The 27257-nt window shown below is 38.0% G+C and overlaps 1 protein-coding gene across 1 annotated transcript in view; it reads right to left on the bottom strand.

Moving 5' to 3' along the window:
- MSH3 (mutS homolog 3) overlaps positions 1-27257 on the bottom strand; it is a 116093-nt gene that overhangs the window by 60633 nt on the left and 28203 nt on the right. Inside the window, exons 9-12 of the mRNA XM_032995504.2 lie at positions 12694-12806; positions 11182-11296; positions 4432-4516; positions 3749-3858 (exon numbers count right to left, since the gene is read on the bottom strand). Coding sequence (XP_032851395.2) covers positions 3749-3858; positions 4432-4516; positions 11182-11296; positions 12694-12806 — 423 coding nt within the window. The remainder of the gene's footprint in view (positions 1-3748; positions 3859-4431; positions 4517-11181; positions 11297-12693; positions 12807-27257) is intronic.

The following is a 27257-nucleotide window of genomic DNA, read 5'->3' on the forward strand; positions in this document are numbered from 1 at the left end:
CAATAGATGCTCTTCCGACTCATAAACTAAGCACTTTGCAACAAAGGCAAACACAAGCATTTTCCAGGTTATCTTCCACTTTGATTGCAAAGTCTCTACCTTCTCCTGGCTACAGTACTAGAAATTACACTTCATGATGTCCACCCACTGATGTTTAAAAGATATTCTACCTCTCCAGGAATAGACTAGGGGGGCAGCAGGGGGGAAAGAATCTCTCTTATGCAATGCTTTCTATACATACAGGCCACAGAGTTCTCTGCACAGGAATGGAATTCTACACGTTCCCATACAGTGGCTATAAATTGCTCAGTATGATACATCCATCATTTATCTTAAGTTCTACTTTAAGCACCTACTTACAGCTTTATTAGCTTTACAGCCTGATCTAATATGGAAATAATAAAACTCCGTATAATTGTGCTACTCATCTGCCTTTTTCAGTATTGAACTCTTTGTTCAATTCCATCCAACCTTGACAATGTTGAAGAAGGTGGTTTTTTATCTCAAGGAAACAAATTTTATACAAATTGTGCAAGAATCAACAGCTGAGCAAGGTACACACACAGATAATACTGAATGAGTAAAAGGATGCAATATTTGTTCCACAGTTGTCTATTGTGTTTTGATTCCAGACTGGGCAAGGAGCATTGCTATAACCTGCAGCCAGTCATAACACTTAGGGAACAGGGAAGGCAGATGAAATGATGAGGGTTGGAGGGAGTAACCATGGATATAAGAGAGTCAAGGAAAGGCACATTTTGCAGAGATGAAGCTTCAGATTGTCTATGTGCAGGGCAACAACTTCCTTACGCTTTCTTTTATATCACCACTATAGGAAAACATAGCCATAATATACAAGAACAAGACAAGAAAGATGCAAACCAGATCCAGGTTAACTTAATCAGGCTTATGTTAAGCTTATCTTTTTCCTCTTCCTGTAGCTATTGAAAAAGTAATCACTGCTTCACATCAACTTCAGAGGTACTGAGATTTATTTTGCACTAGGAAATAAATTATTTTTAAATGTTGCACACATACAGAGACACCAAGATCACATTGTGTTATATCGCTGTATCCTAGAACAGTCCTCAGCCCTTTTTCTGTTGAGTATGGTAATACACACCTCTACTCCTCCTGCTGAAACTCCATTGCCCAACATGGAAACACCATGTTTCATTTAGTCAAAAATGTTACAACCACCTCAGCTTTCTATTTTCTTTTCTTTCCCTTTTCCTAACAGAAGTTAGGTGAGAAGGCACTGGATGGACCTTACATTTCAAAAGCAAGATAGGCAAGGTGAGATAACGGTTTTGTAATCCACAAAGATGTAACTCCTACAAAAAACAATGACTTTCCTGATTCCTCCTAAAAAGCTCAGTCCTCAATGACCCATACGTTCTTATCATGTTTGTACACCTAGGTAAGTGAGGACATTACATCTTTCTTTGTTATGCCTTTTTTTTTTTTCCCTCCCCTCCCAAAAAATCACACGTCTAAAGCTTAAAACCTTTTCTTACAAGTCTCTAGATGTATTACATCACCAGTGATCTAATGGATACCTTGAAGTTTGCCCAAATGAGCTGTCTGTACACATTCTACCTTTATTCAACCTAGTGTATGGTTTCTCCCCTGGAAATTTAGTCATCATCCCAAGTGATTTTCAACTATAAGGCATAAAGCAGTAATTACACCTTCTTACTTTCTGATACACCAAGGGAAATGCACCTACCCACTGACTGGAAGAGACGCAGTACAGAAAGCTTACTTCCTTTGAAAACGTCAACCCAGGAGGCACAGGTGAATTACAGTTACGGAATGTTCTCTAAGTGCATTTGTGTGCATTACTGGAAACAATACTGCTGAACATCTTATGCACTAACTACATGAAATTACAACTTAAGAGTCAGAAAGTGAGAAACACACAGAAACAAAACAGCTTGTTTAGCTTCAACTGCAGTGCACTGTCATCTCCAATCATGGATCTTTCTTCCATACTGAGAAATAAGGCTGAAAAGGGTATCAATCTCTAGAAGTAGCAAAGCTGAGGAGAAAGAGGAAACCAAAATTGCAAACTTGTAAAGCCGCTTCTGCACTGAGACAAGGAAGAATTAAAACTAAGTGTACTGGTTAAGAAAGATACCCTGAAGTCCCCAGGCAAGCAGTTTTCTATCCTCTGTGTTTCGATAAGAACTCTGTCTATTTTACTGTTGAATGGTATTTCACCTACTGCATCATGTGATTATTTGGGAGCAAAATGGTTAGACGCACTCCTTTTCAGGTTCACATCCTCAGTGCTACCACCACACCAGAGCAGAGCCTGTGCTATGGCTCCCCCCTCTGACAACTTTACAAACAATTCCCAAAAGGTCACAAGGTGCCCCAAGGGCAGGAAAAGAAATAAACTAATTTATTCAAATTTATTCCTGTAAAGTGGCCTATCTGTATGCTTTCAAGGTGAACACTTGGCACATAATCAACTTCCATAAAGCCTAATACTATTTATGATGGTTACATCAAAAGCCTTATTGAAGTAGGTAAGATATATAAAAGCTACTATCAGAAGAAATAAAAAAAAAAAATAAAAAAAAAAAAAAAGGCATACTGAAATCAAGTTATTAAATCCCTGACAGAAACTGCAGCATGAAACAGTCTAACCAGTATGGCTCCTACAAATGAAAAATGTCTCTAATATTCCAAATTAACAAAACAGTTATGTGCTCTTCTTACACTACTGAGGAAAGATCCTTACAAAAAGTCTACTAAGAAAATTAAGCAAGATGCTTTGGAAGTACAGTGCTTTAACATATTAAAAATTGGTCAAGGAAAAAAAATGCTTCCATAGAAACATTTGTAAATTACCAACAACAGCAAGACACTAAAGCGTTGGTATACCTCACTATTTAAAAGTTTTAAATTAATAAAAAATAGGACTGTGAAATATATTTACAAAAGTGAAACAGAGGGAAAAATTATTTTCTGTATGCTATAGCCAAAGTGAACAAAGGGACAACTGAGTAAACTCTACATTGACAATGCTCAGGGAATGCACATTCAAAGGAATAGATCCAAAAACTTAAAATGTAGGCAGCAAATATTTCATGGATTCATTACTGTGATTTACTACATATTCAAGTACAATCCTCCAATAAAGCCGATGAAAAGAAATTAGAAAAGATGGAGTCCATTTCAAGACAGAAACAAGTAAAAACGAGCACAGTAATATTACAAAATAAAGCATTTCTAAAGCATCAATAAATAAAGCATAGCTCAAAACACAAGTGATCAAACAATCATTGCATTTCAGAACTAATAAAAAGAAACACTTTGATATGCCATACATTGTATACAAGGATAACAAAAATCTACAGCTACTTTAAAACAAATTAAATACCTTAAGGATGCAAATACTTGTAAAGTAAGTTTAGGAATAAAACGCCCTCCAATAGCAGGTAATCCCCAGCCATTTTCTTAAAAAGAATACCGAATTAGAATCGTACCCAATCTGATTTCTGCATAGAAATCTCTAACTTGCTCCAAACTTAACTACTCCAACTACTTAGATGTTGTGTGCCCAAAGAGCAGTTTAACTCTTCTGAACCTATATATAACATCTACATCTTCTATCATATTGTTTTCTGTGTAAGCTCTACTATGGATCTAAGGTGTTCAAGAAAAATAAAGACACTGGGCATACTCATCATCATAATTTTACGATACAAATTTAGCCCAAGATAAAGAACTCTCTCACCTGGATTTCATGAGGGGGTGGGTTACCCATTTCTTCAATCTCCGACGTCCAAAGGAAGTTTTAGTATGGTCCAATACCCAGAGTAGGCTTCCTCTTGTTTTCATATCAGTCTAAAATAATAAAAATAGCATAATTATTTTTAACAGAAAAATCAATGATGTCGTGAAAGGATCTTCACCACACTACTTAAACATCCTGTTTAGGCTTTAGGATATGGCACCTACATATTCGTTTACTGATCTTGTTCGCCTACAATGCCTTACATAAAGTACCTCCAACAGTCATAAGATACTTCAGTATGTTTTATCTTTAGTCAGTAAATCTTTTTAGAAAATGACTGGAATAACAAGTTAAAGTAAGTCTGTGTGTAAAGGTCTGTGCAGTAGCACAAAAGAAAAAATAAACTCTACTGCAGTCTCTCAAGAACTCAAACTTTAGGAAAGGTCTTTGCTAGTCAAAGTGCAATAAGGTTCCCAACTCATACTAAAAGCTAGCAGAGATTAACTTTCATTTATGCCTCTGAAAACGTAATCCTTCTTCAGTCTGATACCATCTAAAACAATTCAAACCTTCTGGGTGAGATCTGCAAACTAACTTAACTAACTTAATTGGGAACAGTATGTCAAACAGCTGTGAAAATATCAGCATTTATTAAAAAGAAAAAAAAAAACATTTGTCCTTACCTGATTCTGTAAAATTTCAAGATTTTTCATTGTTGTCCCATTAATTGTCATGTATTCAGTTTCATTTGACAATCGTTTGAAATTGCTGGGGAGAGGAATTTCATACGTTAGATTTTAAATTCAGGCACAGATATAACTGTGAAATACTGTCAAGTTTCTCACCAGAGAATTCATTAGTTATGCAAAATTAAAAAAAAAAAATCAGGTAAGGAATTAAAATCTATTCAAATCCATAAAAGAACTGAACACTGATAACTTTACTAGCTTTGGTAAAAAGTTTAAAAACAAGATTTATGACTCACTTCCTAGTGTTCTACAGTGACTCTGACAAAACCCAGAATAAAATCCAGCTTTCCTGTTATCTAATCCTGATCCACTAAATGGTTAAGGAAGTACTGCTCCTTCAGTCTACAATGAAACTGAAAAAACATGTGCTTTTCTTAGTGTTTTCTTATGAACTCTGTAGGATTAGGGGCAGGGACAGGACTAGGAATTAATACTTCAAGAATGGAACAGTCTTTTAACACAACTTATCATCAAACCAACATATCAGAATACATTATTTTTTACTACTACCACAAATTTAAATAGACTGTTAGTGCAGTTATTTAGGAAAAGAAAAACAGGGTATATTTAAACTATTTTATTCTTAATATGGAATAGCCATGACCAAAATTACTTGACTTTGTCCCTAGAAGAGCTGGATGAGACCAACCCAAAGGTTGTGCTGGTTTAGAATCAACATTAATAAAATAATTATATTAGATGTGTGATCATATTAGATACAAAAATTATTTCAGTCTCAGGCATACACATGTGGTAGTTGGGACCGTGAAGTTCAAGATCCTCACTAAATGGTTCTGACAAATCAAGTCATGATTGTCTATGTTAATCATACTGCTGACTGCCCTTTGCACAAAATCTAGGACATTTTTCATTGTCTTACACTAAACAGAATGACTTGCTGAGTAGGATTTAAACTACTTTCTTGACTTACCACAAAATTTTTTCAGTGCATTCAATTTTAACTCTCGAGGGAGCACTCAAATGCTCAAACTTTTCTGTTAGGCACAAAGAGCTGCTTTATTGTTATATTAAAAACAAAAACAGCACTAAAATTTTCAGAAACATAAAATATTCAGAGATTAATGTTATATATTTATGTTGTATGCAGGTGTTTGGGCCTCCTAACAAATTTGTTCATAAATAACAGGTCAAATTAGAAGTATTTTCCACAGATTAAAAAAAAAAAAAAAAAAAAAAAAAAAAGATTCAACTGAGGGCCCCCAAGAAGTTCAATGATAGTTTGGAAGTATAGCTGTCTCAGAACTGTACCCATAGTCATAATTACTCTGCTCTGTTGTGCTATCCAGCAACCAAAAAAGCTGACCAGCAAAACAAAACCCTGGAGGTAAAAGTAGCAGCATTTTCCAAAGTACACAATATTATAAGCAACAAAAAAATACTTCCTTTTATTATCTTAAACCGCTACTGCTGATGCTGGCAAAAATTAAATAGGAATGATTTCTGCTTGGCTCCCAATACCTGTAATCAACAACAAATCCTACCCACTCTCCCAAAAGCACCTGCTACACATCTAGGACTTACCTAAATAGCAGTTTCCCTATTAGCTGTATTTCAATTTGCCACTACTCAAGGCTGTGATGTCTTAAACCCAGATGGGTAAGAACCATGCCTTTACACCTCTTGCTGAAAGCAGAAAAGGATGCTGTTGTCTTTCTATCAACTTTCAGTCACCCATACATGAGTTTGAAGATTGTGGATTTACTGGTTCTAGCGTTTCCCACTTCACCTGGCTTCAGAGCACTTAGCAGAGAGCATATTCTGTTCACAGCAAGCTTGCTCTCCAGTAGTATTTAAAGACAACTCACTGCAGAATATATTTACTATTCTTTCAGAATTAGATATGCTAAAGTTATTCTCACAGCATAAATTATGTGTGGTTTATATTATCCAGGTGTTTGCTTTATCTGCGTTACTCCACCCTGCTATTAACCCTGGTAATTGAGAGCTTAAAGTATATGAATAATAGCCGAGATCAACCGCAGTATATGCCCAACCAACAATTCCAGATGTCACAGCACAGAATATGTTTTGCTTCCACCCCCTCATCTTCCTTCACAGCTTGGGATCAGAACTTGATAAAAATGTGAACAAAGACAGAATCTTTGTAGGGAATTTAGGGACCAAATGGCATAAGAAGGTTGTAAACAAATATTGTCAGTGCTGGCTTTGCAGCAAGGGTGTCAACACATTCCTTGTGAGAAATCCTAATGTGCTGCTATCAGCCATCTCCTGCATCGGTAAAAATGACCCTTCAAAATCACTTCAGCTGAATCACAATGCTGTAATTCCTTCTGTATGTGACAGTGTGATCTGAGTTTCAAAGAACAGACTTGAAACTGTCTCAAGTACTTGAACAGCGCAAAACACAAGTGACAGAAATAGCTGGCAAGTCCATTACTGAGGAGCAAGGCAAGGTAGGATCATGCCATCTGGTCTGAGAAAAGTGAAAAGAGGAAACAAGAAGAAACACAAGCTTCTAGTAAGGTTTAGGAGACTTTTGGCCAATACTCATGAGAAAGAAGTTCCTACTCATAAAATTCAGAGTAGAACCACACTTGATGATGACTATTAAACAGTTACTATAATTGCTTTAGGACAGCAAATTACATCCTCAGACTTCAATTCTTATGTGTGTTACCTGTAAAATTGGATCTTCTTGGTCATTCTGAATCCCAAGAAGCTTGCAGTGAAGGGCATGTTTTATGCTTTATTCATTAGTCTCTCCACAGGAGATATTACATGTAATTTTGTACTCAGTAGCCAAGCCTAAGTTAATGCATGTTATTCAGATCAATAGGTTTCAACTATTTTAATTTTGCAAATCTGTAAAATGTTTGAGCAAAGCTGCAAGGCACTGTATTGAAAGTCTACTAAGCAGCAGATTTTCTTTGCTCAATTACCTTTTACAGACCTCTAGAGTCTACGTCTTTGAGAATTTTAAGGGTGAATAAACAACAGAACAAACCTATATATTTAGGCAAGTTGCAGGAATCCCTATTCAGCTTTACTGAATCCCTACTCAGGAGTAAAACCAAGTCTCTCCATCTCTCAGAAGCATTAGCTTTCTTCAGTTATAAAAGACATTCACCACAGTCTAAGTAGTGAACGACATTATTTAATTAACCAGTTTTAAATTCATTAGCGAATATTGCCACAGGGCTAGAACTTCTGATCTGGATCCCTAGTGTGAAGGAGTCCAGAAACTTCCAGTTAAGCCAGTAACAAAATAAAACATACATACACACACATGCATCTCAAAACTGAGAAATACAAAAAAAAAGAATAAGAATGGAAATGAAAGGACCTGGGAATGATTAAGAGACACAAAAATAACCTCCATCATTTTTATCCTGAATTAGTCTTCTTTTTCTCCACTGAACTTACTCCATGGAGTGAGCCTGCAACCTTGTTCTACCCAGATACCTACACTCTCTCAGCCTGCTACCCTTCCACACTGCCTCAGGACTCCTACAAGCTCCAAAAGTCCAGAGTGCAAGAGGTTCCACCTGCTGCCCTTCTTCTGTGGTCTCAAAACAGATAGCAAATCCTTTGCCAGGCAACTCACCTTAGCATCTGAAAACCATGCCTTTCCTTTTTCAGTCCTTCATGCTTCTGAGCTGAATTTGGAACCTCTCAAAATCATTTCAGTATTCCCTTTCTCATAGTGAGAGTGGGCAAATAAACCTATGCATTGCCTTGTATACATGATGTTTCTGTTATCATTAGCACCCATGAGGTATGAAAGCCTTATGAGCACCATTCCCTCAATTTCTATGATATTTCCCCCGGAAATTCAAGGATGTCCACCATTTTAAGCTGAAGAATTTACATCTTGATGTCTTTCAATTTCATCTTGCCAACTTCCTTCCACCCCTACTGTAAAGTAGAATCAAACATTTCTCCTCTTCTTGAATTCTTTCTGTCTTTCTCCTCCTTCCTCAAAGCCATTTTAACCCTCCCTTCTCCTCTTTCACTTCTGCCTGTCTTCTGTCTTCACTGCTGGTAGTCCTCCAATCCTAAAGATACTCCACTCCTTCAGAAAACTATCTGCATTTCTTGAAGTTCATCTATCATTGTTCAAAATCTAAGAACTACAGTCTCTCTCTTCCATCTCCAATATGCTGGAAAACATGTAGGTAAAATTAAAATACACTGAGACACATTTCCCCAGCAACTGTTATGCAAATGATAATTTTTCAAGCAAAACTGGGTACTCGGCCATATTTGAAAACCACTCCTAGATATGTACAAACTTCTTGTCAAAAAACAATACAGGTCTCTCAGTATGTAAAGGTATTGGAACGCATTGATTAAAAAAAGCTTGTATCATTCATTGTTAAATCTATTTTTCCTTGCTGCTAGAGCTCCAATGAAGTCTAGCCATACCCCAGGGTCCTGCTGTGGCAGAAATATGTTTACTTTTTTAGTATTTTGCTTTATTTAGGACCTTAAAAGCAGATTTAAAAGCGTCATCTAAATATTATAACAAAACTTGTTTCCTCTCCACTAATAAGGATCCCTCATCACTTACATGATGTTTCATGACTCTTACTATTAAATTGCGGTGGAATTTTTTCCAGCTGGGACCAAAAGTCTGTACCAAAGAAGGTACAGAGGTGTAAGGAATTTTTTTGTCATTCTTCCTATCCAATAGGTCTTTTTCATCCAGATCTGTGTCACTTACATTAATAAATTGAAAATTATCTCACAATTCTGACTTTATGCTCACTGACTCATCAGTATATGCTCACTGACCTGAATTCTCCTAGGAACTTTAAGTTGTTTGACAGTGCAATGGAAGTATTTCTTCTCTATTTCCTGCAGAATCACAGAAGATCCATGAACCTGACACACTTTGCTTCAAAGGCTTGCCCTTTTCAGTATTTAGATAGTATTTCACTGGCATTAGAAAAATACTGAAGTTGAGTTTGACTCAGTATTTGGCTATTTCAACCAAGAACAGCAAATAGAACTCAGTATCACATAGTCAAAGTAGTAAAGGCTTTAAAAATAAATATGGCAGAATCCAAGCTCCTGAGCACAGGAACAAAGTTATCTCAAAGAATGTATTTTTATTTCTTCATATCATATCACCAAGATATCAAATAGGTCATTGCCTTTCCAGTCAGATGCTCATACATTCACATAGAGTCCATTACAGCAACCTTCAGCAGGCAAATGTCAACTCTAAGATTTAGTGCTTTTCCTTCCCAGTCTGTAATTATATTTGATTTTAAGATGTAGCTATTATATATGTGACTGGCTGCTGCTAGATAAGCCTGAATTGCTTCTACATAAAGGATGGATTTTTTTATTTTCCTCATCGGAAAAAACATTTGGCTTATGTGCTTGCATATAGGAGGGCACTGTCACAGTAGTGATCTACAAGTGTAGCCATGGAATGGCATTTCCTTGGAGTTCACTTTCTCCTTCAGAAACTCTCGTAACAGGATTTCTCCAGCCACCCAAGCAAGTAAGAAGTGAACTAAAGAGGATGAGCAGGAACACTACAGTGCTAGAAAACCACAGATCGCTGCATTCCTTGATTGATGAGACAGGGGAGATGGCTTAGAAGGTGTCACAAAAATTCTTTCCTCACGAGGCCTATAATCCCAGCAAACTTTTTGTTAACATTTTAATAGTACTAGCGGAGAGGAAAGGCAACCTAAGGAAGAAAATCCATTCCAAAATCTAGAAAACCCAGGTATACATGATCTTCAAGTATCTTAGTAGATACCTAAAAAATGTTTAAAGCTGACATCCGCACTCAATTTTTTAAATGGACCTGCATTTTTTAAAAACTGGTAATGTCGGTAGCCATTCAAAATAAGGGTTGAAAGTAAGAATTTCATACAACACGTAAATGATCTACAACTGATGTGACATATTTCTAAGCTTCCAGTTTCTAGCCAGACTCACTTTGTTAAATCCTGCCTACTTACAGGACAGAGGAATACTGAGACAACCAAGAGAATATTTTGCACAGGATCCACAACAGATAAAGCTGTCTTACTAAAGCATTTAATAAGCCTCAATGATACTTTCAAACCCAGGCCAAGTAGGATAGCAATATTTTATACTTGTACAAGACAGGACAAAAATATGCTTGAGTGACAATATCTTTCCATTTTCATTTGATTCCACCTACATAATCCTGTTATAAATTTTGAGTACTCATTTGAGCATATCTAATAAACATAAGTGTTGGGACTACTTAAGGGAAGACAAGATTATTTTCATATCTGCATGTTTTTCTAGTAATGTTGCACAAATGGTGATGGTCTATCAGCAACTTTCTGCATGACTCTTTCCCCACTCCTAGTTACCACTGAGCCACCTCAAGTGATTTTTCAGAAAGCCAGGATGTGTTGAACATCTGTTTTCTTTATAACTGACAACTAGATTCACCAGCTCAAACAGACCTGCTGAGTACTGTATAAACATTACAACACATTAGCATTTATACCTGCTACTAGAGCTATAGAAACAGAAAATTATTTACACACCTCTGGCAAAGTAAAACAACATCTGCAAAGCTAAATGACGGCATTAAATTTTTTTTAAAAAGTTGCCAAAAAAATCTTCAAAGGGAATGTCTGTTAAAACTTAAAAGATAACACTGGTACATGTGCTCTGATTTGGAAGTCTATAAAGTCAACTTACCTTGGATTGTAAAGCATCCTTTCCAAATTAAATTCTTTGAGGTACGCAATTACTGCTGCCAGAGAGCAAATAACAGGCTTATCCAAGCTTACTATTACAGATAGTTTCTGAGGACCTAAAAAAAAAAGGGTATTTTCTTGTTAAATCACTCTTTACTACTTATGTATTTTAGAAAGAGCATAATCTATTTTTCAATTTGACCGAATATAAATCTGTAATATATGTACAGTGTTCTATGATATCTATAATCAACATAAAGTGAGGCTCTAAAATAACACCTATGGTTCCAAAGAATGTAGAACATTACAATAATGTAAACACATGAAACATAAAACATTTGACTCCACAGGTTCTTATTCGTAAAAATTACTAACTTTTGACATAAGAAATTTCTAAATATCCACACTAACAACTGAATTCTGAAATCTTCATTACTGCAGGCAACACCTGTGCAAGTTAAAAGGAATGAACAGGCCTTGGCACATATGCTGATGATTTATCTTCCTTAGCCAGTCTGCAGAATATGGTTCCATCTCTGCGAGACAGCTATTTGTATTTGATAATGTTTCTAAACAGTGCTCTACTACAGTTCCTCTTCCAGCTGCAACAACATGAAAATTCACCCCATCATATCTCAAGAGAAAATGTTATTTTTTAAAACCCTATGAAGTTTTTTCAGTTACATTTTTTAAAGCTGTTCTTCTGTTCTTAGAGTGCTAACACACACAAGAACTTGAAGAAACATTTCAGATGTTGAGTAATTTCCCTCAGTTGCTATGTATGTGTGAATTTACATCTGTCTAAACACACATCTTCAAGCTATGAAAAAAAGGGATGCTGTATTCATTTCTATTTGAATAATGTTCACTTTCAAGGTTCACTTCCTTCAAGCTCAAAAAAGATCCCAAGCCCAAACCCAAGGTGGCAGAAGACATGCATGAATGAACAAGATGCTACTGATGAACCCAAACATTAAAGAGGAGAAAAACTAGAGGTGGAAGCAGGGACCAGTGACCCAGGCAGAATACAGAGACACTGTTCAAGCTTGCAAGGATAGGGTTAGGAAAACCATAGCCCAGCTGGAGTTAAGACTGGCAAGGTACATGAAGGACAACAAGAGCTTCTACAAGTACATCAGCAGCAAAAGTAAGAAAAGGGAAAATGTGGGTCCAATGCTGAATGGGGGAGCAGATCTGGTGACAAAGGACATGGAAGATGCTGAGGAACCCAATGCCTTCTTTGTCTTGGTCTTTACAGGTAAGATATGCCTCAAGAAATCCATGGCCTCTCAGACCAGTGGGAAATTCTGGAGCAATGAAGATTTCTTGTTAACAGAGGAGGATCAAGTTAAGGAACACTTAAACAGATTGGACATACGCAAGTCCATGAGACATGATGGGATGCACCCACGTGTATTCCTTACTTATGCAAAAGCTAACAGGATGCATGCTTCCAAGACATTGTGAATGACAGACCAGGGACTTCTTTTGCATAAAAATCTGAATGACATACCTGTAGTCTCAGGCACTTCTTTTGCATAAAAATCAGTGATCAGCTGGAAAGCATGGCTGTATTCAAAATGGAGGTTTTCCATCCTTTCTATCCTAATTCTATCATCCCGTAACCTGCAAAGAAAAAATAATTAGCTTTCAGTATTTATGCTCCCTTCAGGAAGAACACTTAAGTAGGTTACAAAGTTGTACTGTTGTCTTTCCTTGTGAAGAACTGCACGGGTAAAGAATGAGAAGATGAGCTACTCAGGTAGGTTGGAAACATTTCTATGAGTGTTTGTTTTGTTTTGCTTTGTTTTGTTTTTTCTCAGATGTTTCTTCTTTCCATTGTAAAAGTACAAACAAATAAAACCCAAACAGCAGCAGCAAGCATGTCCAAAAGAGACTTCAAGAGGTTGTCTAGTATACCTGCATGGTAGATGTACATGTTTTCACCAATCATAATAAGTATTTGCTCTATCTGTTCTTAAAGACTTAAACAATGAAGCAATTCTCTATGTTATCTATTACCATATTTAATTATCCTTTATCTTTAAAGGCTTTGTTCTATGTTGTACAATTTGTTGCAACATTAACCTATTGCATCTTTTCCTATGTGCAGCTGAAATAAAGTATTCCTGTCCTTTATTTCATAACTATCTGAAGACTTTTCCTTGTGCTAAAGGACTTGATTTCTTTCAGTCTTCCTGCAGTTCAGGTTGTCAAGGATGTTATTAATTATAACCCAATCATCCCAACAAGCCAGCAGTTCCTCTCAGTTTAAAAGTACCAGCAAATGTGGCAAACTTACTCTATTCCACCATTAAGCCAAATGAGATCTCTCCCATGAATCCTGCCCTACTGTCAGCAAGTAACTGAGAGTTATAGCAGTACAGGATTTCAGCCACTTTTTCAAACCATGAGAAATTAAACTAGCCTGTTTTCTGTGACCCCTGCTTCCACAGCTAACTTATGTAAGACAGTGGCAAAAACCTTTAATCATCACTATGTGCATGAGATCAAAGTTGCTTGGTACTTGGTCTTGAGTGTCAAGCAGTATACCCAAGATGCCAAAATCTGACTCAGAAAAGACTATGTGTGTGGTGTTTACAGGATACAATTTTTCTACACTGGTTGCTTTTCCTTAATGCTCACTGAAATTAAAATTGGATGCTGTGTTATCAATTCAATTTGTACAGACGTTAATACAGCATTAAACAGATGTGCTGGTTAAAAAAAAAAACAAAACAAAAATCACACACACTCCCGCTGCAACCTTTAAGCATAATTACACAGATACAGAATGAGTACTGAAGAAGCAGCCAGTAGAAAGTTGCCAGTAAAAGACATCTATAAAACCTACTTGGCCTCAGAGTATCCAGTCTCATATTACCATGGGATATGAATTAACCAAATATTTCTAGCACATTGGAATTATGCCAATGACAGGGATTCTGTAGGTATTATAGGAAGGAAATTAATCAATAATCTTTTTGCAGGGCTTTTTGACTTGGCAGGAAAAAACAGGTTTTCTGCATTACAATGTACATATTCTCATCTGAAAGGATCAATATGTCTCTGAGGCTCAACTCTTATAAATGAGAATTATTTTTGTATAATACATGTCACACTAACTGAGTCTTAGAGATCTGACTTTTCTCAGCACATCCTAGATGATCCCTTGCTTACTTCAACTGCCTTAGTTTTAACTGACTGATCCAATTAAGTTTTCAATCTTCATACCCTCTGGGATTCCCCTCTGCCTCAACCCTGCTCAGAATGAGCAAACATTTTTAAAGCAAACGGATTTCCGTAGAAGAAAATTAGTTTGTATTCCTCAACCTCCAATAGAAATCAGCTATTTTCTTCCTTGTGTTCTTCACTTGCTCCAACCTTCACTAATAACCTGCTCTAACACATCCATCCATTTTGCTAAATTAGCATGTATACTCACTACAGCCTTTTGCAAGAATACCACTTCAGCATTAAACTTTTTAAAAATGTGTTGTATGATATCTGGAGGTTAGCAGAGCACAAGCCTTTGAATCAGTCCTACAAGACAGCAGGACTTGTCTGTTGACTATGTGTAAGAGGGGACTTAGAGAAATCTTTTTAAAACAGGGGTTTATTTTTCATTTCTACTTCTTATGTTTTCATAACACCTTCTTCAGAAAAGCAAGGCTTAGCAAAATCTTCAGAGCTAATTTTTAGAACCAAAGTCAAAACAGGAGGCTTTGGGGGTTAATTCAATTGGATGATTCATGCCACACCTGCTTGTTTATAAAATAATGGTTAAAAATTAATTGTAATTTTCTTTAAGGCATTTGTGATTTTCTTCATTTCATAACCAAATTTATCCAACTCCTTAGAATAAACTCTGGCAAATAACAGTTACAATCAATAGAATGCGAGTGACTTCTTATAGTAGTACTTTTGCTCATTAACAATATTGATAGAAAATAGTCCAAATTAGAATTAGAAAACTTGGTGATTTGTAAAGATCTGCACATATTTTAATATTTCTATTCCAGTTATGGCATCAAAAAAAATCTGACACTTTGTCTATCTGAAAGTATGCATCTGATATTCTGGATAAAGTAAAAAAGCTGGAAGGTTGTAGATATCTATTCAATGTAGGGAAAAATTGATTTTTTTATCAAGATGTATGAAAATAAAATTTACTATGGAAGGTTTTCATGTCTGTCCTTTGTTTAGCCAGACAATCACCCATAGGTCATTTTTCTGATTATAGCCAGAATGGTATGTTGATGCTTATGTCAGTGCTTTATGTCTCCAGCTACCAATGCCTATTTAAATCAGACGTCAGTTTCCCATCATCTTTTGTAAAGATCATTCTTGTCAGAACATCTATAACAAACTGCTAAGCAACTCATCCAGTATTTTATTGATACCTTTTCCAGTACTTCTGAAAACAAGCAGTCGTATGCCCATGACACTGATAGGGTTAGTCAATGAGGAAAATCAATTTTTCAAAGCCTTTTTACTTTCCCAGCACAAGTTCTTCTGCTACCACCCTTAACTGGATATTGAGCAAATAGAGATGTTTCAGGGTTTCAAACTGTCAACTGATGGTACAAATGAACCTACAGTGCCCCTTATCAAAATTCCCTGCTCTCTAAACCCACTAGGATTTGATACAGAAATGTCTTTCCTCACAAGATGAGTTATGGAAGTTGGTTGAAGTGATGATCATCAGCCACAGTTACAAATATGAAATCAATGTATCCATAAACAGATGCATAAAGGATGGGATCCTAGACCCCACACATTTATACAGACACATACACACTTTTGTGTATATGATGTAATATATTAAGTCCATTCCAATGTATACTGTTCTGTGATCTGTTACTACAGGAACTAATTTATCTGCCACTCTATTGGGAAAATGAAAAAGGATCATCATTGCTGGGTTTTATCCCTCTATTTATCTGGCAATTCGAAGCATCCACTTAAAGATTCATTGCTTACCAAGTACTGCAGGAAAAGTATTTTAAAGAGATCTCTAAATTTGGAGGGGGAAGGGAAACGAACTCTTAAGACTAAAAAAAAAAAATGCTAGGAGCTAGAATAATGTAAAACAACATAAATAAAACTAATTTACAGAAACTGATTCTGTTTGATGTAATATGAAAAAAAAATTCTGTATTATGAAAAAAAAATAAAATCTTTTGCTGTAAGAATAAGCTTGTGTATAAGCACAAGAGCTCACCGCAGTGTGCTGAAAATAAAACAGGAGTCAATTCATTAATGCTCTACAATTCATCATTAAACAGGCATGAAGTGCATAAAGACTTCCAGAAAAACATGTACATCCAAACTAAGTTTTCTTAAAGCTCAGGAACCCTTCCTAAGAAAAGCAAATAACTCCAGAATTTTACTTTAAGACTGTTCAAATGCACGGGTGCAGGATCCAATACTTTATTGTACATCCAAATATCACAACACAAGTTCATAAATGAGACAGAATCTAGGAGGGGAGATCTTGGCTCCTAAAATTTAGTAAGAAGTTTTTATTTCTGATGCTAAGTACAGACTTATAAAGCACAAATAACTGTTATTTAATTTTTTGTGTACACTTTATTCAAACTGCTATTTTCTCTGCACTTCTCACAGTGTACTTTGCTAGGATGACCAGTCTGACACTGTAGGGAAAAAATGCCTACACACACTAGAGCAAGGCAACCTGAATGCATTAATGATTTCAGAAGTCCAAGTAAACCATGTCATCTTCCCTTATTAACATGCTTAGCAGAAATTGCATTTCCTTTATTGGCCATCATTGTGTTACCTTTGTTATACAATTGCTTCTAGCTCAGGGGCTGGAGAACAATCACCCTTCCTTTGTGGTAAATCTTGGCATGGAGCTCAAGTAGCTTCTCTGTCAAAGCCTCAACGACATTTCTAAGCAACTGTTCTTTTGGCACCAAGTGCCTACATTTTTATAAACACAGCTCTTTTCCCCTGACGGAGTAAAGCACTTTCCCACATTTGCTCCGAACAACCTTCAGATACCAGAGATGGAGACAATGTTGTTGCAAGGAAAATGGCAGAACAGTCACCTTCTCTGAGTATCTGCCACTCTTAGAATAAAATAAATCACTGCTGCCTGTAATAGCATACATGTGGTAATTAGTTTGGTTATCAATATACTACATACAGCACATTACCCCAGAAGACATCCAGCTTTTCAAACATCCCATCTCAAAACCCCATTTATGCTAGAAGCTGCTGAAAAGCCTAGAAGCAACTCTGACACAATTTAATATATATACACACCTACATATCTATGCACATACATATGTATATTTTACATATATACATATATACAGAAAAACTTAGGGAAACCTCCTTGCTTGCCTTTTACTGTCCAAACTATCAACATTTCTCAACACATACATCCTGATCTCCTTCTAGTCACCTTAGTAGGACTACAGCTGAAAAGAACCCCAACCATGTCTACAAGCCAAGACTCTAGATCTAAGCAATTAGAAGAAAAAATTCTTTTACCTTTAGAAACTCAGAGATAGGAGCTGTCAAAAAGTAGAGCAGAGAGGCTATCAGGACAGCAAAGGCCAGAGGGCTGTGTAGGCACTCTCATCTGAAGAATGGGATGAGATACACAACACACATTTCATGGAAAATTAATAGAAAAGATCAAGAACTGCCAGGAAACAATTTCTAAGCCGCTAGAAGAAAGCAAGATGAATAATAGCCAGCACAGGCTTGTCAAGAAAAAGAAAATCCCATCAAATCTATTTAATTTCCTTCAGTGGCAGAGGAACAGATTCTGTGGACAGAGATGAAGCAGATGATTTCCTACGTGCTTGATTTCAGTGAGGTTACTTTATATTGTTTCAAATGTTCTCATAACTAATCTATGGAAGCATGATTTATATGCAAGAACTTATTACAGAACAGGTACAAAATTGGCTGGAGAACTATACTCAGAATGGTATCAGCGATTCACTGTCAAAATGAAAGAACATCTTTTGGAAAGTTCCATAAAGTTCAATACTGTATCTGGTAGGACTCAATACTTCAGTGTCCTGGTTCAGGCTGGAATAGAGTTCATGTTCGTTTTGCTAGCTGGAGGAGTGCTGAAGCACACTGAGATTCCAGAGGCACGCAATACTTCAGCTACCACTTGGACAATGAAACAGAGGACAATTGCAATCAACTGGCAAAAGGTATGAAATTAAAGTGACTGCAAAAAAATGTTAGAAAATGAGGCTTGAACTCAAAACATCATGGAAAAATCACCTAAAAATACAAGTTCTTTCCATCATGTACAGCTGTGAGTAAACAGCACATCCGCAAGTAGAATGTGGGATAAATGAGTAGAAGCTATAACTTCTAATATAGTAGCTCTTTCCATTAAACACCCATACACATCCATATATATATAGTTTACTTGTGAAATGACAACACAAAGAAGTTCATATCTAATGAACAGTATTATTTAAAGTGATCTTCAGTGCCTTGTGCAGCTGTGTATCAGCTCATACAATTGCTCTTGAGAAGTCACCACACTACCTTCTCCGTATTTCCTGTAATATTCTCCCTGTGTTTTACAGGTGCTTTATAGAACACGACATCAAGAGGATGCAGCTCACTCTGATTTGGTCTCATCAGGAGACTAAGAGTACACTGAACTCATCTGCCACGTGCTTGTTTTACGGTTACCCTCCTCCTGAACCCGACAGTGATATGCTAGAGACAGCATCGTAAACTAGCTGCACAAGTCGGTCCCCAGAATCACCACTAGCACCATGATTCCTCTATTCAGGATTATGCCAACCACCAAAAATCCGTCTTCTTGCAGGGTTTCAAAAATATGAAATTAAAAAAAAAAACAAAACAAAACAAAGAACACCAAAGCAACATCATCATAAAACAAAATATAGGAACACCCCACACTATATCTGCCATATTACATTAACATCAATGAAATAATGCTCCCCATAGAAAATACCTCTTTCTGAATCAACGTGTGAGTGAGAGAGTTAAGACATAGATCCAGTCATTCACTTGTGATAACTTGGGATCACACCTGTGGCTTGCCTCTTTTCTGCACATCATCAAGTACCCCACAGCTGGATGCATTTTGTGGCCTTGTTTAACTGGTCTGTGGCTATTTCTGCCCTGAATTTTCTGACATTAGTTACACAAATTTAAGGTTGGAAGTTTCCAGTGGAACTAGCACACACTGTGTTTTGTTTTGGTTTTTTTTTTGAAAGATGATTTCCCTGTGGTGCCGATCTGTCAGAGAACAGTTCAACAAATTCCAGATGCACGCTATTCTGCACTCCTTGAAACACTCAGTGTTCAAGCACACAGCTGTATGCCAAAGAGTTTACCAGCTAATAGTCACCAGAAGTTTCTCCTAAAGGACACCACTAACATGACCTATAGACCTTGTAACATCTTTTTCTTATGATAAAGAAGAACATGATAAGCTGCTGCATTCTGCCAGAGCAATCCAGTGTGCCAGCATTAAGGCTTTTGAAGGAATGGAATGCTTTGATGATACTTAGCTTCAAGCCAATGTTAACTCTACCTAGGAGGAGGAGGAAGGACAGGGAATGTAAAAGCAGATGTAAGTATTTCTAAAACACCAAACAGACAATGCAATTACAAAGATGGAAAACACACAGGCAACAAAAATTACAAACTCCACATTTATGCTATGTATCTTAAAATCAGATGTGGAAGACTCCTCTCCAGGACTCCTCCTCTGCACCCAACTGACAGGCCATGAAACACCTAAGCACCACATTGAGCTTTTGGGATAATTTTCAAAATTTGAACTCCGTTCTTCCCCTTTTTTCCTCAATAATGGATCGTTTTCTGTTTCTTCATCGTCCAAGTTTTTGCCAAGTACCAGATAAAATGTTAATTATCGGTGTCCTTTCTCATTAGACAGGGTCATTTTCTATATTTTCTTCTCATGTGGAGTCTTAAAACTTCATACAGCAGGGAGATGGAGAGGAACTAGCACCTGGGGGTTGAGACATGCCATCTGTCTGATAAGATTGTTAAAACATGCCCTTTGTTTGTTAAGACATGCCATTTATCTGATTGTCATGGTTTGGGCCTGGTCAGCAGCCAAACACCATGCAGCCAATCTCTCTCCCTTCCCCTCCAGCAATGAGAAGGGACAGAGAGCCAGGCTTGGGGTTTGAGATAGGACTGGGATGGGGAAAAATTTCCCCTTTATGATCATGAGCAAGAGGCAGACTTGTTAGGGGAAGGAAAAAAAAAGAACATACATTTATTACAGACACTAACAACACATAACAGAGTAGGACAGTGAGAAGCATTGCCACATCTTGAGAACACCTTCCCCCCACCCCTCCCTTCTTCCCGGGCTCAGCTCTGCTCCTGATATCTCTACCTCCTCCCCCAGTGGCGCAGGGGCAGGGAATGGGGGGTGCAGTCAGTGCTGCCACTTTCTCCATCTTCAGTGGGGGGAGCTTCTGGAACTTGTTCCCCCTGCTCCATCGTGGTCCCCCTCTCACAGGAGACAGTCCTCCACAAACTTTCTCCAACATGAATTCCTCCCACGGGCCGCAGCGTTCCCCACACTGCTCCGTCATGGGTCACTAACTTCCTCCGACTGGATTCTCTCCCACGGCTGCAGCCCTTCCCGAGCTGCTCCGGCGTGGGACTCCCCCGCATGCTGCAATCCTCCCAGTGCTGAATTACAGCAGCGGGGCTGCCTTTTTCCCATGAGACCCCGGCCTTCTTCAGGCACAGCACCTTGATCATCCAGGCAAAAAACACAGGCCATAAATGAGTGTCTGCTCCACCGTAGATCTCCATGGGTGGCAGGGGGGGCCGCCCTGCCGTCTCACCACAGGATACAGGGGGGTCTCTGCTCCGGCACTCCTCCCCCCTCCTTTCTTCCTCCGTTCCTCCACTGACCTTGGTGTTCATGCAGCTGCAGCAACTCCTCCTCACAAGTCCCCCTGCCCGTCACCACGTCCCTTCTTAAATACGTTATCGCAGAGGCGCAGCTGATGGGCTCAGTTTTGGTGCAGAGGTGGAGCTGACTTGGAGCTGGGGGAGCTTTGAGAAGCTTCTCACAGGGGCCACCCCTGTAGACCCTTCCCCTGCTACCAAAAAACCCCACCACTCACTCAGCCCAGGACACTGATAACATGGGAGCTGCTAGGGAAGGGTTGGTTCTGTGGGTTGGACGGGCATCGAGGGGTCAGAGGGCTGGTGCAGAGTTTGTAGCTGGGGAAATCTGGCACCAATATGCTAATGATTTCTCAGAACTAATTGTAATATTCCCTCCCTATTCCCAGAATTGTAATGAATATGTAACATTCTACATAATAAAAAGGAGCTGTTTTTTGCTCCAAGTGTGCACACTTGTGGAGGAGCAATCCCCTGTGCACCCAGTGCTGAATAAACGTACCTACTTTATAACCTTACTGGTTGTAAAGTCGTTATTCCACACACCAAATGTATAGCTGGACAAGCATACTTTATACAAAGGGGTTAACTACTAGTTTACCTCAACATTAGCTCTTATTATTGTATCTGGTCTCAATTACATTGCAGCTGCAGTTCTGTGCATGTTTACATCAATATAGCTACTGACTGTCATGGTAGCACACTGTCCCCACCCCATCCCTGGCTGCTTATTCCCACTACTTTGTCTTCAATGGCTGTAGAGCTTCTCTGACCCTGCACCATACTATGACAGAAAAAAAAATCACTGGGGGGGGGCGGAGAGGGGAAAGGCTGGGAGAGGTGAAAAGAGCTTTTTGCTGGCTTATCATGGTTAAATGTCTCAGCAACAATGAAGTGAAAAAATAATGATGATGATGACAGGACCAGAGCAGCCAGCTCTCATTACGATTTTTAAGGGAAATTTTGGCAAAAGCTTGCCACCAGAAAGCTTTAGGAGCAGTGGCTGTTGTCTCAGGCTTGTTTCACAGTCCTCTTCCAATCCTCCCTAGGGCCAAAAACTTCATTTCACTATTTGCAGCTGGTCAGCAAGACAGCTCACCCCTTAGAGACTTTTACTGCCTGACCCTTCCACGCCCTCTACCTCCAAGTTTTCCTACCTTCATTGCTTAACAACTTGATTTTGAATGAAAGCAATCATTACAGTGAGCAGAGTAGAACCATGTATCCCACCTCTAAAACTGCAGAAATCACTCAGGGACCTCTGGAGGTCATGTTGTTCAGCCCTCCACTTGAAGCAGGGCCATCACCAACATCAGATAGATCATTTCACTAAGCCGTGTAAGCGTCTGTCACTGGTTTAACAAAGGAGCTGACAGAAACGAGAAGCAGGTTGTAAGAGCAAGTCCAAGGTCAGACCAAAGTGAATTTTAAAATGCAGCACAAAAGAGGCAGCTGTGGGATGGAGCAGACACGGCTGAGGAGCTACACCCTGAACTCCCACAGAGAACAGAAGAGGACAATGGCACATCTATCTGCTAATATGGCTGCACGCTAAAAGGAAATACTGCAGCACAAAAAGCAAAACAGTTGTAACTGATTCTTACTGGAAAACCATGATGAGGAACTGAGTGCCAAAATTTTCCAGTACGTGACAAACACGAGAAACACATAAAGAACTGCTGTTCTCTGGAAAGTAAAACACAACTGATATTTAGGGAAAAGAGATTTAACTTAAAGAAGGATTGTCAGGGTCTAAATGAAGAGTCCCAACTATACTACTATTTGGAAAAGAAAGCAGAAATGTAATCCAAGAATTATATCATCATTTTAATCTGCTTTTGATATGCTTCCCCCAGAAGCCAGCTACAGTTCATCCTGAGGTATTTTACAAAGACGATGCCCTACTACAAAACACTGTTGGATCTGTTCATATAAAAAAATATTTTGGATCATTTCGTAGCTGACCATAAGACCTACAGCAACCACTTAATATTATTTTAAATTATCCTCTAACGTAGTGATAACTGACTCTCAAAACTCCCCCTAAATTATCATGCTTTTTTACCAAAAGGGACTTGTAAAAGCATGCCTACACCACCAGACAGTAGGGTGGCAGACAGAAAAATTGAGCTCTGTATTACATATTATATAACTGGAAATATTACCACCTTAACTTGCATCATTAAAAAAAATTCAGGTACTTCATAAATGTTAGCAATAAAATAATAGGAAAAGAGTGTCTACAGCTATAAGACACCAAAAAATTCTGGAGAAGCAGAGTGAAGGAAAAGATGACAGAACAACCTTGAAATAAAATGAGTTTTGAAACTCTTAATACAAATGTATATGGTGAATTTTGGACTATCACCTTGTGCTAAATGGCAGCTTTTCTACTACGCCCCTCATGACCCCACACCTTCTTCACTGTATTACACATCTTTCCAAAGTGACTGTACTGCTCTTTGCTTCACAAGGTCACGTGCTGTCTGATTATATATGTGTTGATTGACAGGAACATGAAATTTTCCCATTCTGAACAGCAAAAACTTTTTAGCACAAAGCACTTTTCTTTGTTTCTCTTATAATCTTTTTGGAAAGGCTTCCCACCTACCAGATCTTGCAGTGAAGTCGCAACCATTGTGCTTCTGTCAAATCACTGCCTACTGTCATTAAAGCTCACCATTACAACCCCATTCTAGGATCAAGCTAATGGAGAAATATTCAGTAGAGTACATCTTCTTCAAAGACACATACGCCCTATCAGCAGAAGTAACTGTCCAAATTCAGTTTGAACAGAGTCAAGCTCAATGTGTAACAATGTTTCTCACCCATTTAATTATCTCTGTTTCCCTTGTGCTGTGCCTGAGCAAAAATCTCAGGCATTTTTATTTTAATATATTTGAAATACCACTGGCCTTCAAAATATTCAAAGTTATCTGGATCCTGTACACACATATGTAAAACATTTAGTGCTCTGTCCAAGAAAGTAAAGCATTTTCTAGGTGAGGCTATTAAAATAAGTAGAAATTAAAAGCAGATGGCTACAACATAATTTTGGAAAAAATCTTGAATTCAAGTTAGTGACTTCTTCCAGAATTAAAGAGAACCCCAAATCAAAGCTGAATGCTGCAGAATGTATCAGCCACAGAAAATCCACAGTGGCTCTGAGGACTGATACTGAAGCATGAACCATGCATTTGCTCAGGTGATGGAGAAAGGGATATTCTACTAGCACAGACAGCATAAATAGGAACTTGAATGGAATTCATCATTGGCATATGAAACATCATTTCCAATGATTATATAAGAAATAATGGAGATGGTGACAGAGAGAGTCCATCCATGTATCTGTTACAAATAAATTTGAATTGACCTCCCACACTACTACCACAACTCTACCTGCTGAGGACTGTCAAAATCATAAATCCTGTTCTTTAATCAGCACAGGAATTGCCATGGAAATTTATGGAGCACTGAACATCCAGTATGGACCACACTATGAAAGTATTTTGCTTCTGCAAGCAGGAAGGCTGTACCTGGATTTCCCACCTGTTGCTGCATTGAAACCATTTAAGTTAATGGCTCTGAAGAAGGGATCTAGCTCCTGTTCAGGCTCTTACACACCTTCCTGTAGTCCGTAAAGACACAGTAGGCCCACTGCTTGGTTTTCAACTTTGTGTAAGGGAAACTCAGAGCCTTTTTTTCTAATAAATAAACATTTACATATACACTAACAATAGAGCAAAAGGAACTCATATGAGAAGACAGTGTAGCTGTTTTGTTGGGCTGGACTGCTGTACTAGTAGAAGAGAGAAAATGTGGAGGTCTCCCGGGGATAGCCTGAAGGAGGGAGAAGGCCAGGGAGCAGATGGTTGTACTTTCCACACAGATGTCATGAGGGAATGGAAGAGCTGAAAGGCATCCAGGAAGAATCTATCTATGCCTTGCGTGCATTACAGAAAGTAATATTCTGACCCCTTTCTGGAAACTGATCAGCAGTCAAAATTAGCTACAAGCAACTAATTCTGCCCTCTGATCCCTAGGTTTGTGTTCACAGCTGGAGAATGCCTGATACTCCACATAAACTAGTGGAAACTGGAAATTTTCTTCTTTCAGTTTGCTAGGAGTGCAGATCACAGAGCAGAAACAGTGGCCTAACCTTTCTCCTATGCATTCTGCAATCAAGTCCGGTCAGAAGAAACCCACTGGTTCTCAAAGTGGTATATGCCAACTAGCAACATACATCTGAAAAAAATCTCAAAAAAAAATCATCTCTTTAAAAAAGAAAAATGAAATGCTGAATCCTCTTGATAAATACTCTGCATGACCCTGTAGGGGTACAGAACAACTTCAAAAAATTAAGCAGAAAAAAAAAAAAAATTAAAATCAAAATTCAGCCTATAACATCTCACTTTCATTTAAATTTGAAAGGAAACTATACACATTACTGTGTTTTCAAACTACGCTGACAGGTCATTACACCCGGCACTTAGTCAGAAAACCTGCAATTGTTCTTGACTTGTTTGCTTAAAATACCACATTATTCTAACAAGTTACAACAAAAAGGAGAAAAATTCCACAATGTGTCTTCAGGGTTTACCTAATTTTATCCAGATGTTATTGCACAAGACTTGATATTCTTAATTTTTTATAAATTAGCTTCACAGCTACTGGTATCAGTGCTAACAAACTGGTGCTCATTTGCCCATTTCCTTTACAATCACACCTCAGTTATTCTTGTCGCTTAGGCTTGATTTTTCCATGCAGGTGAGACACTAAGGGATATTGCTATGAATTTTGCGCACAGAAAAAGCAGGGAAATATAACAGAATAAAGTAATTTGAGTACCATTACGGCATATTATTCTTGTGGCAGTGAAGGCTAACCCACACTGTGCCACAGGAGCATAAGGATAGTGAGATGGAAAGAAGTAATTATTCCACTCTACTTTGTATTAGTAAGACCCTACCTGGAGTACTGAATCCAATTTGGGTCTCTAATACAACATCTATCAACAAACTAGAAGGAATCCAGGAGGTCCTCTAAGACAATTAGGGGGCTAAAGCATACAGCAAATGAGGACAGACTAAGGAAACTGAAGTTATTTGGTATGGAGAAAGCTACGGTGGCATCTTCTACTATCTAAAGGAATGAAAAACCTGAAGCAAATTCTTGTCAGAGGTACACAATGAAAGGACAAAACCAAGTAGTCACAAATTGCAACTTGTTCAAAATTCTGCACAAACTTTAGGAGAAAAATTCTTCCCCACAAGACCAATTAAGCACATAAGCAGGCATTACTGAGCCTGGGGACTCCCCTTCCTTCAGAATTTTCCAAACTGGGCAAAACTGCACGAAACCTAATCTAACACTGAAGACAGCCTGCTGCTTTGAGCAAGAGGTTAAACAAAATGACCTCCAGAAATCCCATCCAAGCCAAACTTTTCCAAGATTTTGAGAAACAAATTATTCTAAGAAACTGTGAAAGTTATTAAATATAATATAAACCAGCTGTACCTTAATTGCACCAGTAAGAACAAGTACATACAGACTGGCTGCATAGCCCTTCTTGCCTTATGGCACTGTTCTACCAAGCAGTTTCTTCTGTGCTGTAGAAAAGAGATGAGCATATTTAATTTTCTGTTTACAATGATTTACTAATGAGATCAGAAATGAATCTGACACTGAAATAATTATGGTTCCAGAGTTGATTTGTGACCACATCATGATCTCAGGTGATCTGTTTCCACAAAAGCCTTTCTCATCCATCTCAAACTCAAGATCTGTCCTCTGAGTGGCAGATGCTCTTTGGAAAAATAAGGAATATTCCATGCAGAAATTCTCTTAATATGTCTTCATGGAGAGGTCTTGAACCATCCAGTAAATGGGAGATGAAGAGATATGCTCTTCCCTTTCCTATGGGCAAACCTCATATGCAACAGGAAGGACAGGACATACTATTTAAGCTAATTATCTAACGCTATTTTTCAGCTGATACTGTGGCACAAAGTCTGTTATTTTCTTATTTCTGGCATGCATAATTTGCTGTTCATATTTCATTCTCCTCTCACACTACTGACAGCATCACTTGAACTGACTCTAACTGAAAGGATACGATAGATTATGTAACTACTCAGATTA

This window comes from Tyto alba, unplaced genomic scaffold, assembly GCF_018691265.1.
Source record: "Tyto alba isolate M040663 unplaced genomic scaffold, T.alba_DEE_v4.0 Super-Scaffold_13, whole genome shotgun sequence".
Classification (NCBI taxonomy): domain Eukaryota; kingdom Metazoa; phylum Chordata; class Aves; order Strigiformes; family Tytonidae; genus Tyto; species Tyto alba.